This window comes from Crocuta crocuta, unplaced genomic scaffold, assembly GCF_008692635.1.
Source record: "Crocuta crocuta isolate KB4526 unplaced genomic scaffold, BGI_CrCroc_1.0 scaffold556, whole genome shotgun sequence".
NCBI lineage: Eukaryota > Metazoa > Chordata > Mammalia > Carnivora > Hyaenidae > Crocuta > Crocuta crocuta.
The window spans coordinates 4,689,435-4,706,617 of NW_027527436.1; the positions used below are offsets into that span (position 1 = coordinate 4,689,435).

Consider the following 17,183-nt stretch of genomic DNA (forward strand, 5'->3'; position numbering starts at 1 on the left):
CAAGATGTCAGTCCAGACTTACCCTACAGGGTGTCAGTAACCCAAGTAAGTACTTCGGCCTCTTTCCATTAGCTGAAGACCGTAGATAATAAAGGCCATGATGTCCACCTCACAGGGTTCTTTTGAAGACTAAAAAAACAGACAGTATTCAAATATTTGAATAAATGCAAATGATTGTATGAATGTGAAGCAGTGGTGCTATTATTAAGGAAGACTATTTGATGGAGATTTTATTAAAAATTTTTTTTAATATGTATTTATTTTTGAGAGAAAGAGAGCACAAGCTGGGGAGGGGCAAAGAGAGGGTGACAGAGAATCCAAAGAGGGCTCTGTGCCGACGTGGGTCTCGAACTCACTAACGCGAGATTATCATCTGAGCCGAAGTCAGACGCTCAACCAAATGAGCCACCTGGGTGCCCCGAGATTTAAAATCCAAGATAAGGAAAAATGACAGCATACAAATTACCCAGAAGCGAGATGACCTTTCTCAAGAAGTAGCGAGCCCACTTTCATGAACAGGCTTCAGACAGACACCAAACTGTTCGAGAATGAATCATATGGGTTGGAACAGATGGGCCCCAAGTGGCTTTCTAACACTGAATCTTCAAGATAGTAAAGTTAAAGAATGTGAGGTCGGGCAGATCTGAGAGAATGTGGCCAGCGGGAGTAAACTGGAGGAAACGCTTAATTCAGCATTTGCTAATCACTTTGTGCAAGCAACCACAAATGTTTAAATACACTTAAATGTTAAGTACAATAAAACCATTAAAGGCATTTAAAAACAACAACTGGTTAACTAGGGTCGAGTTTTTCTCTACAGCCCTTCATTAAATTTCCCTTTCCATTAGAAGTGTGGTTGAATGGGCCCCCTCTTTCTCTGGTGGGTCCCTTGGTGTTTGCATATGCAACGTAGAATAAAGGTCCTAATGCTTTCTATACCTCCTTGCAGCCTCTCCTGTGAAAACAACGGGAATCGCCCTCGCCCTCGGTGTCTAAGCCAAATCCTGAGTTGATTTACAACCTTATACCTTTAAGAGTAAGATTTCCTCTGGCTGTAATTTTGCATCTAGTCTTCTATTTCTTTCTTTTTTTTTTGGCCCCCGAATGATTGGGTAACATCAGTGACTTTTCCCTCCATCCACTCCTGATTGGCTGCTTTCCAGCGGCAGAGGGAAATGAATGGATCCTTTTGTGTAGGGAGTTTTGTAATTCAGTGAAGAGTTAGAGCCTTGCCAAAGGCAGTATGTGGGTATTTTGCCTGTATTATAGATAATGTGTGTATATCAATAATGTAGTGAAGGTAACATTCATACCACTGTGGGTGGTAGCTAAGTGAGAGACAGCTAGATCTTTTTTTCAGTGTATTAGAAGCTCTCTTTTCTAATTCAGTCAGAAACAGTTGTTAGTCTGTTACTTGAAAAAAAGTCAAAGTGGGAGATAATAGAAACAGAAGTGAGTGACCGTGGGGGATAAAATCTTAACTTCAACCATATATGTGTTGTTTTCCCTTTCTTAATAAAAGGTCACAGACTTTCTTTGACTCTGGCTCTTCCTATTGCCAACCCATGTTGCATTTTTTGCAACGAAAACATCCTTTGGGCATCATCTACTATTTGGAGTTTTCGATTTCTTTGAATAAGAAAGAAGTTTCAGGACAATTTGCTGAGTGACGCAAGTGCAGGATCCTTCTAGGTTTTTATCAGATTATTCCTTTTGTCATTTCTTCTATAGCTGTCTCTCTGACATCTAAAATTAGAAAACAATTTTGTGGTGGTAAAATGTACATAAAATTTACCTCACAATCATTTTTTAAGTATTTGATTCAGTGGCATTAAGTACATTCTCAATGTCATACAGCTATTTCCAGACATTTTCCATCATCCCAAACAGAAACTTAAATATTAACTCCCTGGTTACCTACCATCAGTTCCTGGTAACTTCTCTTCTACTTTCTATCTCTATGAATTTGTCTCTTCTAGGTGCCTGATGTAAGTGAAATCATGTAGTGTTTGTCTTTTTGTGTCTGGCTTATTTTACTTCACATAATGCTTTCTTTTTTTAAGTTTTTTTTTTTTTATGTTTATTTTGAAAGAGAGAGTGTGTGTGTATGAGGGAGAGAGAGAATCCCAAGCAGGCTCCACACTCTCAGCACAGAGCCTGTCATGGGGCTCAATCTCTTGAACCACAAGATCATGAGCTGAGCCAAAATCCAAAGTGGGACGCTTAACCAACCGAGCCTCCCAGGCGTTCCTTAGCATAATGTTTTCAAGATTCATCCACGTTGTAATGTGTGTCAGAATTTCATTCATTTTTATGGCTGAATAATGTTCTGTTAAGTGTATGTACTACATTTTATTTAGATTGTATATTTATTGACAAACACGGGTTGTTTTCACCTTTCAGCTATTGTGAGTAACATTACTATGAACGTTGGGGTACAAGTATCTGTTTGATTCCCTGCGTTCAGTTCTTTGAGGTATATATTAGGAGTGGAATCACGGAGTCAAATGGTAATTCTATGTTGACCTTGTTGAGGAACCACCAAACTGTTTAAAAAAAAAACAAACTCTTTTAAAGCAATGTGTATGTGTGTAGATTTTCCACAGCATTCAACTTGGTTCTCACAGAAGCAACAACTCGCTTCACTTTTGGTTCTGTATTTCACCATTTCGTGACCATTTACTTCACCTGGATAATTATAATATCAAGTCCAGCTATCATAAACAGGTTTATTAGAAACATGTACAATTGATACTTGCTAAGCATATGACTCCATGGGTAAGATCACAAGTGCTGGGAACATACTAGAGAGTAGCTTTCCAGCACATGAACCCCAACACAAGCCAATATATATTATAGAACAAATGGAAGATACCAGTGAATCTGGCCAGCTAAGAGGAGGACAGCCAAGAAAGCTTCTACTACTCAACTAAACTATCTTTGTCATGATCCAATATCTATAAAAGAATTTAGACGCGACTTTGGCTCTAGAAAAAAAACAACAGCTGCAAACCCAAGAGTGTTCACATTCAATACACTTGTTGGGAGAGTGGAGAGAGACAGACAGCAAAAGCTGAAATAGAGTGGGAAGTTGACTGACCTAGTCGTTTCTGTATCAACTCTTGAATTTAAGAAAGTACTAATCGATAATAGCAGTGGGTTGATTTTCTTCCCTTCCAGTTTAATTTTGTGTGGGTGATGAATGGAAGATAAACAGGGAATAGAGGAGGCTGTGCCTATTCTTAGAAAGAAGATACCTTTCAAGTTAAGATTTGAGACTTTGAGACATGATTAGAAGGGTTTCTAGCCACTTTTGAAACAGCACCATGAAGCTGTAGGAGGGGTATTTTTATATAGTATCATTCATCCTAGTTAGTGACCCAGGTGATTAAAGGTTTGGGAAATCGCCCCTCTAAATATGGGCTAACGGAACAGGGTTTATTTAGCTTAGAGAGAGAGAGAGAGAGCAGGCATGCTGAGGGGGACTTAATAATAGTCTCCAAGAATATGAGGGATAGTCTGAGTGACGGAGAGCAGCTGTTTCTTGTTTCCACTGGGACTCGGTAAGAACGAATACAGTTACACTGCAACAAGTCAGTTTAAGACCTCCTTGGCCATAAAGTTTGAGGCGGCAAACCCACAAGACCAAAGCCACCTCTCTGTTTCCGAATTGTACAGCTAACTAGCTGTCATTCTTGGGTGGTTTAAATGGGCTTGTTCTTAAACTGGTGAGAAGACATAGAGGACCTATCAGTCCTGTGAGAATATGAAGTTGCCCACTGTCAGAACATGCTGGTGTTTTGTGGCCGAGGAAGCACTTACTAGAAAATGAGATTTAAGAAAGAAAACAAGTTTCGGAATCATTTTGCCCCCTTTTGGTCTGCTTTTAAAGCAAGATCATCTAGATTTCCCCCTTCTTTCTAGATGAAGGATTTCCATAGACTTGCCAGTATGTGTTTTCTCTGCTGATTTGGTCAATACAGTCATTAAAAAAATCTATGCCTTCAGTGTATATACATATATGTAATATATATATAATATATATTACATATATATGTTATATATATAATAATCTATATTACGTGTGTATATATATACACTGTGATGATGAATGGAAGATAAACAAGGAAGAGAGAGGCTGTGCCTATTCTTAGAAAAAAGACATTGGATATATTTTGTGTATATAAAATATGTAATTGAAACAACAATGAAAGCAATGTTTTGTTCTAGACATTGCATCTAAGTGTTTGGGACACGAAGATGGATGAGACATACACTGTGCTGATTAGGAGCAAAGCAAATATAAAAGCATTATGAAATAATGCATCATTATAGGAGGTCAACTAGGGGAAGAAATTTAAAATCAGAAAAATGAGTTCTGGATTTGCTACTAATTTTTTAAAATCTTTTTTTAATGCTTATTTTTGAGAGAGAGCATGTGCACAAGTGGGGGAGGGGCAGAGAGAGAGGGGGACAGCAGGCCCCGCATTGACAGCAGAGAACCCAATGCAGATCTAGATCCCACAAACCATGAGATCATGACCTGAGCCGAAGCTGGATGCCTAACTGACTGAGCCACCCAGGTGCCCCAGGATTTCCTACTAATAATATTTAAGCAGTGAGGCAGAGGCAAATGCTGAAAACTTCTCAATCATTGTTAGATCCTTGTCATCCTAGGTTAGATTAATCACACCATTCATTATGAACTGGATGCGTGGTGCCTTATTTGCCCACTTGGAAGTGTTTTCAAAACATGGTTTGATTTACAGCGGATTGGGCTGCTGTTAAACAGTATCTTTAAAGTTATAGGTTTGAGGGCACTTGCTGGGATGAGCACTGGGTGTTGTATGGAAACCAACTTGATGATAAACTATAAAAGAAAAAAAAAATAAAGTTAGGTTTATGACAGCATTAACTGTGTGTACACTCGGCACGTTAGGTTTCCATCTTATACCCACATTCGTTATAATCTTATTTAAAAAAAATCTCTGCTTCTATCGCTGAATGTTTGTTGTTATCTGGAAAGGGGTAAAGCATGAATCATGATTCAAAACTGCCCCCCATAACTCTTTGGCCTTCAAAAGCCAGCACTGAAGCAGGAAAATTAGGGGGATTGTTTTCAATCTTCTCTCAATACATGTTCACCACGAGGCCCTGCGTGAGCTCCTTAACCTCCCCGGGTCTCTGTTTTCTTAATCTATTTTACAGGAATGTTTTGAGGATTAAGTGAAATGAAATCATGGGTGCCAAGCCCAGAGCCCAGTAAGCGCAGCCCTCAAGCCATGTTTACTTGCTTCCTTTAATTTACAAAGAACATCCCTTGCCCGTGGTAGAATTGTGATTGCCTCTAGATCATCTTCAGTTAGTGGGGGTTTGTTGAACCTCAGGGGCAAGACTGTAGAGTAAGTTTTGTCTAAAATTCCTTGAAGGCCCCCCAGAGTCCAACCGTATGACTCTCCTTCCTTTTCTAAACGTACTTAATCCAGAAAAAAGTCTACCATAATGCCAAATATTTTAGGAAGCATTTGTTGCAAAAGTACCTGAAACAAATCATGTACACACAGGGAAGAAAAGTGCAGTTTGAAATCGGCAAGAAGATTATGCATTTTTATTTTGCCAGGTTTAAAGGGGAGTAAATAAGTCTTCTGCGTAGTGAGACAGTCATGTAATAGACACTAATTAAATTGAGTGCTGTCCTTTGAAATGGCATCAAATCGAAGACGTGATCACTGCCCTGGGAAAGCTTATGAACTTGTTGGAGAGACTAAACCCACATGTATGAAATGAGCATGGAGTAGTTAGACTCAATATCAGGAGAGGCAGGTATCGAATAATAAGGCTCAAGCCCCCAGGTACTAAGGAAAGGCAAGATGCGGGTTTGGGCAGGGATTTAATAAAGCTGTAGAAGACCTGGGATCTTGGTTTGACTGGTCCATAAAACACTATCATTTAAAGACAGACAAAATTTTTCAAAATCACCTAAAATGTTCACTTCCTATAGAAACCCAAGAACATACTATAGTTGCTCTTTACATGTTTGAAATAAATGAATCCTTCTAAAGTCTCAGTGTTCAGGCTGATTTGCTTTCAGGCTCTCAGTACACACTGCCAGACTGCTCCTGCCCAAAATCATTCTTGGTCTGTGGAATATGGAATATCTTTATAAATCGTAGCAACTCACATTGAGCGTAAAAATCCCAGCTAGAGATTTACCTCAAAAGCTGAGGCATGCCACATATATTAATGCTGGTGGATTTAGAAACCAGGGTGAGGACCTTTTTCTCTTTATTAGAAGGAGATTTATAATTCAGGACCTTCCAGGGGGTGAGAATGGATCCTCTGAACTGGCCCACTCCTTCTGTCCCTCCCTGCCTCCCAGCTCCCCAAATTAAAAAAAAAAAATGGAGAAGTAGAACACAACAAAACCATTAACTTAAGAGCATAACTTAATTTATGGCTGAAATCTTGCAAAGCTTATGTCAGCAAAGCCAAATAATTACTGTCACTTTCTTTTAGACACTTGGCTTTATGGCTCCTGTCACCTTGATCATACCACACCGCTGACTTAGTAGCTCTATTTTTCATGGCAAATGGCCTGGTATTATGTTTTTATGCGCATGGCCATGCTATTAGATGACAGTACGTGGGGATATCAGAGCGGAGCTAAGTGTAGATAATGAATTGGAATAGTGTTAATGGTTTTGGGTTAGTCATGCTGTCCATATGCCAACTGAGCCTTTTCCTTTCTCTCTCCTTTCCTTCTCCAGATTCTCAAATCCAAAGATTTAACATCTCCAACCCAGCGCTACATTGACAGCAAAGTCGTGAAGACCAGGGCAGAAGGCGAATGGCTTTCCTTCGATGTGACTGACGCCGTTCATGAGTGGCTCCACCATAAAGGTTTACAACCACCCTCTGTGTTCATCCCTAGATGTTCAGTGACCTTAAGTTCTTGTAAGTTGATTGCTGATTTAAGGGTATTGTCACACATCCAAATGACCTCCTTGACTTAATGTTTTCCAGACAGAAACCTGGGATTTAAAATAAGTTTACACTGTCCCTGCTGCACCTTTGTACCATCTAATAATTACATCATTCCAAATAAAAGTGAAGAGCTAGAAGCAAGATTTGCAGGTAACTGAAACTTGGTCATTTGAGGTGGGGGATGGAAGGGCCTATATCGATCATCTCATGGGTGATGAAATTAGTTTGCATGTGAAATTGGGATTGTTTGGTGAGCCCTGGGAGTTTTAATTGTTTAGATAAAGAAATGGTTGAAAAGAGATGTATAAAGACAGAAAGGATTGGGACAAAGGAATTGGTTCCCTGTTTATATTGCTCAGTGCCCAGTGATGACTTGGCAATAGTAACTAACTGATTCATCAACTCCCCAAATTATTAGTCAGTTAACCCCTTTTGTCCTCACTTAAGCAAACCAACTTTCCATGTATGGTAATATTATAGAAGAAGATAGCATACATGCAAGGAAATCCATTGATAATGCCCCAAATCCAATGTCAGGAGCGTACACCCGTATTTCACAGACGATAATTTCTTCACACCGCAGCCTTTTTAACTAACCTTACATGTATCAGAACACTACACCTTTCCTAGCTGGTGCCCAATATTTCAAATGGCTTCCTTTTCAGACTTTTATAATTGTTTATAAACACATCACAAGTCTTTAATTTTTCTCTATTCTCACTTACCTCTTAGTGATTAGCCAAAGGTCAAGGAGAGTGAGGAGAAACTAAGGATTCGAGACACTTCCCTTATTAAATAACCAGTTTGGAGATGAGAGCTAAGAGGGAAGTCCGCTGAGGGCTAGTGCCGCACTGATTCCACACCACCACATCTGGGAGCTGGGTTCCCTTCCTAACCACCACCACCCGGGACCCTCATCCACTTGTGGAAGGCTACAGTGGCCCTTACTCATGGAAAAATACACCCAGAAGTCTAGAGATTTATTTCAGTCTCCAACCTAGCCATGATTCTCTAGAGTGTGGAGATTAAATGCTTAAACTGGCAGTCTCCTGAGCATGCTTCGGGGAGCTCGCATTTCTAAATCTCAGATGGCATCAGGAAAGTGTAGAGGATGCCATAAAATGAGTGAAAAAGCCCTTTCTTCACAGCTTCCCAGAATAGCATTAGGTAAGGGTGACTTCTGTTTCACTTGAACCTAACTCATTGCAATTTAGTGTGAGTCTCGGGTTATATTCATTAGGAAAGTCTTCTGAGTTTAGTAGCCTTAGGCAGAGACGGGACTGTGGGTGACACGGCATGTTCTTTTGCTGTGTGTTCAGTCACTGAGGGGCTGAACGTAGCCTCAACTGAGGGTTGACTAAAATAAATGACCTTGGTTGCCCTTGGACTATGGTCAAAGGCTTCTTCTGCAGTGACCTTCATAACCAACAAGCCCCGCCTTGGACACTGAATAGTAATGGCACAATAAGACAATTACCCCTTGACAAGAGGTGTAACTAGAAGCGTTTCTTGTCACCTGAAATTGTCTTACTGTGCCATATCTGTTTCCGTGGGGAATGACGGTAGCCAGGTGATGATGCCGTTGTGGTCGTCACTGCTGTTTGTGACGATATACAAAGGGAAGAAAAATGACTGGTTATATTTGATGAAGGTAAAGCTAAATGTTTGTTACCCAAATGCATTTTTTCAAGGTATTGATGGCACCTCCACATATACCAGTGGTGATCAGAAAACAATAAAGTCCACTAGGAAAAAAAACAGTGGCAAGACCCCACATCTTCTGCTAATGTTGTTACCCTCCTACAGACTTGAGTCACAACAGTCCAACCGGCGGAAGAAGCGTGCTTTGGATGCAGCCTATTGTTTTAGGTAAAGGAGATAAAAATAAGATGAAGCGATTATGTCTGTTAACCTTGTACCGCCTTTGTTTTTTCTTATGCATTGACCTAAACTGTACTCATTGCTTAAGCCTGGGTACGGTGTGGTACAGCCATCGTATCTCCTAAGGTCATGCTTCCCAGAGGCTACAGCAGTTTTTCTGTGTTGTATTCATCAGTCCCTTGCAATGAAAGGTGAGGTCAGAAAATTAACCCCTGAAGTTGTATCCCAAATCCCTCTGAAGCACTGTGGGGCTGAAAGAGGAATTGAGCTTCTTGCTCCCCAGAGCAAATATAAGTTTATTTGAGGGGTATGGTGATGGGTCCTTACTTGAAAAGACTCACTGTCTATACTGGAAAGCCCTTACCCCCCATTCTAGAGTGCCCATGATCATACCTTTTTTCACTGTAACAGAGATGAGAGAAATAGAGGCAGAATGCTATTCATTGTGTTGTTAGCTACAGAATATGAGGGAGTGAGAGCAACTCAAATTTACTTCTCATTCCTTGAAGAGTTCATGGTGGGGAGAGTGTGAGCGTTCCCCTGTGGTTTCTTATCAAGCCTCATAGGAGGAAGTTTTTTTGGTTTTGGTTTTTGTTTGTTTGTTTTTTCCTGAGAGCTGGGGGGCAGTGAGGGGTTCTCACTGAAAAGGTGCTCTAAGAGTTCATGAGTAAAATGGCTTTTGCTCGCCAGAGATGGTGGTTGCAGTGAGCAAGGCTCCACGTTTCTTGATCTCTGTTTCATTCCTGGATCAAGGAACAGGAGATGAAATAAAGGATTTCCTGATTCTCAGAGGAAAATGTCTTAGATGGTTCTTTGAAAACAGCTGTTGTACTTCATTCATTTTATATTTGAAAGGGCAGTCGAGGCTGGTTGGCAAAACTGATCTCTTCTGCCACCTCTCTGCTTATATATAGTCATTCAAAGGAAAGGTTTGATGTTCAAGGTCATGGCCAAAAGGCTCAGGGTATAGAATTCATAAGAGAAAGTAGTCCAGCAAGTCACCATAACACTCCATCATGAAAATCTTTTGAATTACTATAAAATCATTCAAACCTGGCCCGTGAAATTTGCTCATTGGATGCTGTTTGAATGAGTGAATGAGTCATTTTTTCTGGCTTGGAATGAGGGGTAGGAGAAATCAGCTTTAAAATCTCCACTGCTCTTTCTTCTAACAGAAATGTGCAGGATAATTGCTGCCTACGTCCACTTTATATTGATTTCAAGAGGGATCTTGGGTGGAAATGGATTCACGAACCTAAAGGGTACAATGCCAATTTCTGTGCGGGAGCATGCCCGTATTTGTGGAGTTCAGACACTCAGCACAGTAGGGTAAGTATTTGGCTTGTGTCTCTTCTATTCTTGGGTTGCTAATGTGTACCTGCTGAGAGTATGTCCAGTGAATTCTAACGAGTGTGGTGCCCATTCATCAACACACATGAATGGGTGCTGGAGAAATCCTTTTGAGTGATGGGGAAGAATGTTGGCTGTAGGTGAAATCAGAAGTAACAACGATCAGTTCGAAGAGTAGGTTTTACCTTCCCGATAAAATTATAGGCAACCAGAAGACAGTGTTGTTTAATTGCTTTCTTTTTATCTTATATTCTCAACACCTGTAAGTGATTGGCAGCTGTAAAGAATTCAGTATATCACTTAGTGTCACATACACAGCTAGGATGTGAAGGGATTCAGGTCCACACCTAAAAAAGGACCTGTTACCACCCTGCATCAGGGACTGTCATAGTAAGGAAAAATTTGAGGACCTCAGCTGATGGTTTGGCATGGTAACTCACCAGCGTTTGGCAATTAAAAAGTCTTTTTTATAGCCAAATTATGGACAGAGCCCAAATGTCCATCAGCTGATGAATGGATAAAGAAGATGGGGAATATATGTATGCAATGGAATAAAACTTGACAATGAGAAAGCATAAAATCTGGCCATTTGCAGCAACATGGATGGAACTGGAGGGTATTATGCTAAGTGAAACAAGTCAATCAGAGGAAGACAGATACCATATATTTTCACTCATACGTGGAAATTGAGAAACTTGACAGAAGACCATGAAGAAGGGAAGGGAAAAAATAGTTACAAACAGAGAGGGAGGCAAACCATAAGAGACTCTTAAACACAGAGAACAAACTGAGGGTGGATGGGGACAAGGGGATGGGAAAATGGGTGATGGGCATTGAGGAGGGCACTTGTTGGGATGAGCACTGGGTGTTGTATGTAAGTGATGACTCATGGGAACCTACTCCTGAAGCCAAGAGCTCACTGTATACACCGTATGTTAGCTAATTGACAGTAAATTATATTTTAAAAAATAAAGATTAAAAAAAACTCATTTAACTTCTCTAAGCCCCAATTTCTTATCAGTAACAAGAAACGTTATGTTAAAAATGATCTTTAAAATAACAACGCCAAACTCAAGAATAGATGCAAAGAGCAAAACGATGAAATAAGTGAAAACAATTTGAAAATTAGGATCTCCAAGTCTTTATAACCCAAAGTGAACAAGAATCTCAATATTCTGTCAGTTTACTTTAGTGAGGATAGAAAGCTAATTTGGAGGGCAAGTCCTGGATTATACGTCATGGGTTAGTAGTCCAGATCAGCAAAGAGTTATTTACTATGTAATAACGATGCTTGTCCAAGTGCTTTTTCCTGGTACCTCATAATGTAGGGTCTTAGAGATGGAAAGTTATCTTGCATCTCATTTTTCTAAAGAAATCAGGGTCTAAATCGTGTAGATTACTTGCCCGGGATCAAACAGTTGGTGACAAACCAAAAACTTGGAAGGCATTTGGAAGGCAGGCTTCCTGGCTTTATAAGCAGGCCTCCGTTCGCTCTGTCTTACTGAGTTTAATTCCTGAAATGTGGCTACACATTGGGGTTATGCTTCTGTAAATCTCCTTATTAAAGAGGCATAGGAAAAATTGCCTTCACTGCAGGGTAGGAAAATGAATCTGCTGCCAGAAGGATCACATAATGCATTCAGCTGAATACAAGAGTTTTGGGGTTATCAATTACTGTAGACAATCTGCATTATAAAATTTCTCTTTAATGCATGTGAAAAATCATGTGTTAGCAGAACATGAAGTCTGTTTATTTATAAATGCCTACATATGCTCGACTTTAAATTGACAAATAGGACTCTCCTTCCTTCAGCTGCTTTCCCAACTCCCCTGTAGATTTTGGCACTCCAGGCTGACCATGTGCTTGGCCATGTGAGGAAAGCTTGCTCATGTCTGTCCCTTTGTCTGAGCTCTCTGGCCAGGCTGCTTCAACTGGGCTGTGGCAACAGTAGCTGTAATGTGGGCAAGGCCCAATTGCCAAGTAGAAACATAATTCCCCTCCCTGATACACAGAGGGAGTGTGTGAAGGCTGAGACCGTGCTTGTTTTTCAAGGAGAGAGGAAGAATAACTGTCATGGTCACAAATATGTGGTTTGGACAGTTACCCAAGGAGCCAGAGGTAGCTTAATAAAGTAGTCAGTGTTGCTGCACTGAACAGATCTTCTGTCTTAGGCTGAAAAAATGGCAGTGAATCTCGAGGAAAAGGTCACTTGCTGTTTGCCTAACACATTAATGGCATCCTTGGAAATGTCTCTTTATCATCACTGTAGATCCGAAAGACTTCCATTCGTAAAAGTCGCATACCCCTTTGATATAAAATGGAGTGAAGGGCACAGAACTACCTATAGAACCTTCTCTTCATTCCCTCTTAGGACTGGCTATCTGCCGTCCAACTTAGGCACTGCAGTTTACCACGTGAAATCTAAACGGGGGGTGGATTACTATTACTATTGTTGTTTGAAGCAAAATGCAAGAAAGTGAATAAGTAAAACTATAGATTGCTTTTAATACCATTCTTAATTAACACTTAGTTGCTTAACTCTCGATCGTATTTATGAAGCAATAGTAAATGAAAAGACTTTCATCTTTTTTTCTTTTAAATGAAAATGTAGGTGATCGTCAATTGGCCTGAGAAGACATAGCACAGAGAGGGTTCACATTGCAGACAGGTGTCTTTTTTTATGCCTAAGGGTAGATTAAAGCTTTGGTGGTAGTTTTACTGAAACGTGTGATTCTTCTACATCGCCACATATTCACTTCTTCACCGACCGCAGGAGTCTTCGTTTCATCCGGAGAAGACTTACCAGGGCCATCAGGTCAAAAGAAAGTCCATAGAGTCTCTGACTGCACAGGAACTCTAATCTAGGTGGGAACTGGAAATAAACACTAGGTTACAAAGAAGCGTAGACAGAAGAGCAAATACTCCGAGGACCACCTTTTTCAAGGGCCAGGCAAGCGTGTGCTGCAAGGTAGCGATCGAAGTAGAGGATTATTGGGGAAACTGTAAAATCTGTTGAATGAACAATTTTGTGCAATTTGAGCTTTTACAAAAATCACCCGTTTATGATGTATGAGGAAAGGGTTCTGTAGAAGGATGAATTCAGTGATTACTAGGAACACATGTCAAGTTGACCATAGTTGGGGGTTAAGAGAAGGAAATTGTAAACCCAAAACAATTTAAATTGTCTACCGAGTACTCGGGCTGATAACACTACACTACGGAGTGGTTCTTTTTAAAGCAATTGCCCCTTCCCCTCCTCTTTTTTTTCGGTCTTTTCCTATGGCCTCTTTCTTCTGTGTCTTTTCAGGTTCTGAGCTTATATAACACCATAAATCCAGAAGCATCCGCATCACCTTGCTGTGTGTCCCAGGATTTAGAACCCCTCACCATTCTCTACTACATCGGCAAAACACCCAAGATCGAACAGCTTTCAAACATGATTGTAAAGTCTTGCAAATGCAGCTAAGGTTCTTGGGAATGTGGCAAGATGCTACTCACAGGTGGAGATGGTGCGGACGACGAGAACAATGACCATGTTTGTTAACGAGAAAACGTGAGAGAGCCTTGCTTCAACAGTGTTAAAAAAAATTTGAAAAAAGCGGTACTAGTTCAAACACTTTGAAAGTTTGTGTTCTGTTTGTTAAAACTGGCATCTGAAACAAAACAAAACAAAAAATTGAAGGCTTTATTCTACATTTCATCTACTCTGTAAGTGAGAGAGACAAGAAGCAAAACCTTTTTCTTTTAAGAAAAAAATAAACACTGGAAGAATTTGTTAGTGTTCATTATGTGAAAGGAAAAAAAACAAACAAACAGGAAAATCCCATTAAGTGGAGTTGCTGTGCATACCGTTCCTACCCCATGCCTCACTTGATTTTCTGTATTGCTATGCAATAGGGACCCTTCCCATTCTTACCTTTAGAGTTAACAGTGAGTTATTTATTGTGTGTTACTATATAATGAACATTTCATTGCCCATGGAAAATAAAACAGGTGTATAAAGTGGAGACCAAATACTTTGCCAGAAACTCATGGATGGCTTAAGAAACTTGAACTCAAATGAGCCAGAAAAAAAAAAAAGGGGTCATATTAACGGGATGAAAACCCAAGCGAGATATTATATGACCAAGCAAGCCTGCATTAAGATAAAGACCCTGAAAACACGTGCTATGTACCAACTGCTAAGGAAGCTTCTTGTAAGGTTCAAAACTGAAAAGCCTGTTAATAAAGGAAACTTTCAGTCAGCATAAGTCTGGAAGATTTTTTTTCTTTTTCATTGTAAATGGTTCTTTGTCAGTTTAGTTAAACTAGCGAAATGTTGAAATGTTTTTGATACATACTGGTCAAACTTCAGACCTGAAAGTATTGCCGTATAGCTATGCTATTGGTTTTTCCTTCATTTCAGATATATGTAACCGTACCTATATTATTATAATAGATGGGTATAGAAGCCAGTATAATTGGAAACACATCTGCAGATCTCTTTTTGCAAACTATTAAATCAAAACATTAACTATTTCACATGCAATGTGTAAATTTTTACCATATTTTTAACGTTCTGTAATAATGTCAACTATGATTTAGATTGGACTTAAATTGGGGCTCTATTTTTAATGATCGCTCAGAACTGTGTGTTTCCTTTAGCTGGCCAGTACTTTCGAGTAAAGCCCCTATAGTTTGACTTGCACTACAAATACGTGTTTGATAGTGTTTCCTCCACTGTGCTTTGTGCATTGTCCATTATTATGACATAAGCTACCTGAGTCCACCTGTCCTGTAGATTTTCTTTTATAAAAAGGACAGATTCAAGTTCAGGAGTCTGCCTCCGTTTTCTCAGCATCCTTACTAATCAATTCAGATGTTAACAATCTTCTATTTTAGGAAAATTGGGGAATATTATAGATGTATAGATGATTCAGCTGAAATATTTTAGTTTTAGCACGGGCCTCAGGATCTTACTGAAACTCAGCATCTTTGTGGCTGAGTTAAGAAAGGCTTCTCCAACTTGGTTTAATGGATGTGCTCACAGAATTCTATTGTTAACAAGTAGAGATCAGACAGTTCATAGGAAACATCTTTCCTTTCATCAGGTTTTTGTGTTCAGGGGGGGAAATGGAAAGATTTACATTTTCCTTGATTTCTTTTTTAAGGGAGAAAAAAATGCCCTGGTCAGCCTAAGTCACTCAGTTTCTTTCACGGAAGATAAGGTTTCCATGTGTGTTCTTTGAAGGTTGTAAAGAGATAAGTCAAATCCTCCCATGATCAAAAAGTTCTTTTTTTCCTCTGAATGAGAGTTCTCTAGATCTGAGGCTAGAATTTACCTTGCTTTAATAAATGAATGATTTGCCACATCGTTGCAGGGAAGGGATCCTTCCGCCAGGGTTTGTAGGAGATGTCATTTTGCCAATTGTCCCTTATTTAGCTGCAAGATAAAAATTAATAGGTAAAACAATGGAATATTTGCAGCGTCGCCTAAAGGGCAGGATGGCGAGGTGCGAATCCAAGTGAAGTTGTCTAATAGCCTGTACTTCCAGATGTTTGACATTTCCTGGCCGTTAATGAAATGACAAATTGGATTCGCAAGTTTGAAAACTGGAAGAGTGAGGGGGGAGGGACGCCCTCCGAGTAAACAGGCCTGTGTCGGGTGTAACCCAATCCCAGAAATGAGTGGGTTTGATTTTTTTTTTCCTTCCGTTTTCGATGAATTCTATGTAAATCACTTTTATTTCTGCAGGTATATTCCTCTCAGATAGAATGACGTTTTGTTTTGTATTATTTTGTCTTTCCTCATGAATGCACTGATAATATTTTAAATGCTCTATTTTAAGATCTCTTGAATCTTTTTTTTTTTTTAAAGTTTGGGGGTTCTGTAAGGTTTTCTTTTCCCANTTTTATATGTTAAGCAGCAGTACAATTTTATGGTTGGCATGGTTTAAAAAGAAATGGACTATAAGATTAGCTGTTTTGTATTTTGATGACTGATAACGCTGTATTTTAACATGATGTATGTCTGTTTTGTGGTGCTCTAGTGGTAAATAAATTATTTCAATTATATGTTGATGTGTTTTTCCTATCATGGTGTTATCATTGGGACTAGAGGACACCTCTCCTGCGATGAGAATCATCTCAAGCTGGAAAAGTCATGCATCTTTAAGACTGTGCTCTTATTCTCAAGGATATTCACTTCAGAAATGTCATGTTTTCTAGCCCGTGAGCCAGGACGTATCTACCAAGGACTAAAGAAAGCCCGGTGCAGCCTTTTCATTCTCTTGGTTATTGCTATTTGGTAATTGTTGGAGATTTAGTTTCCATCCAGCTTGACTGTCTACCAGAAAAAAATAGAGAGAGATGTTTGAACGATGCCGTGGCTTTCTGGTTCCGTGTTCTGCCAACCCCAGGGCCAAAAGACCCAGTCTAGACAGAATCCCCTGTAGCCCCATAACTTGGATGGTCGCTGAGCCAGCCAGATAGAACAAGAGCCACGTGCTCTTTCCGATGGGTGTTGGGAGCAGCCACTCTTCTGTTTCGCCGGGACCACTGCACCAAAAAACCCCTATTCCCGCAAAGTGCTTTGGCTGTTTCCTACAAGACCAGACTTCGCAAGTGCGTTGCCAGTCTCTTAATACATGGAACCAGCAGAAAAGTAGTTGTGGCTCAATCTGGTTGTCTTGCTTGATCTAATGAAAAACACCAGTTTGTGCCCATTGTCTAAACCTCACATGGAAACAAACCATCAGTGCAAGTGTTTAGGCAGAATAGGAGAGAGTCCCTTTTCTATGATCACCTGTGTTTCATCTTTATACTCAACTCCTAGATAAAGGAAGTGTTTCACTTTAGCACAATTATTTCATGCTTCCCCGCAGAGTGGCCAGTACCAGGCCTATCTTATCACCCCAGCCCACATCACCTTTACGTGGTCAGTAAGAAAAAGGAGGGTATGGGGGTAAAGAAGAGAATCACCTAATGG

The 17,183-nt window shown here is 39.9% G+C and overlaps 1 protein-coding gene across 2 annotated transcripts in view; it reads left to right on the plus strand.

The window, feature by feature from the left end:
* Positions 1-14,460, plus strand: part of TGFB2 (transforming growth factor beta 2) — an 82,448-nt gene extending 67,988 nt beyond the window's left edge. For both annotated transcript variants that reach the window (XM_077759513.1, XM_077759520.1), the window contains 5 exons: positions 6,768-6,900; positions 7,024-7,134; positions 8,676-8,853; positions 10,041-10,194; positions 13,524-14,460. In XM_077759513.1, coding sequence (XP_077615639.1) covers positions 6,768-6,900; positions 7,024-7,134; positions 8,676-8,853; positions 10,041-10,194; positions 13,524-13,682 — 735 coding nt within the window. In that variant the 3' untranslated portion in view covers positions 13,683-14,460. The remainder of the gene's footprint in view (positions 1-6,767; positions 6,901-7,023; positions 7,135-8,675; positions 8,854-10,040; positions 10,195-13,523) is intronic.
* Positions 14,461-17,183: the final 2,723 nt, after the last annotated feature.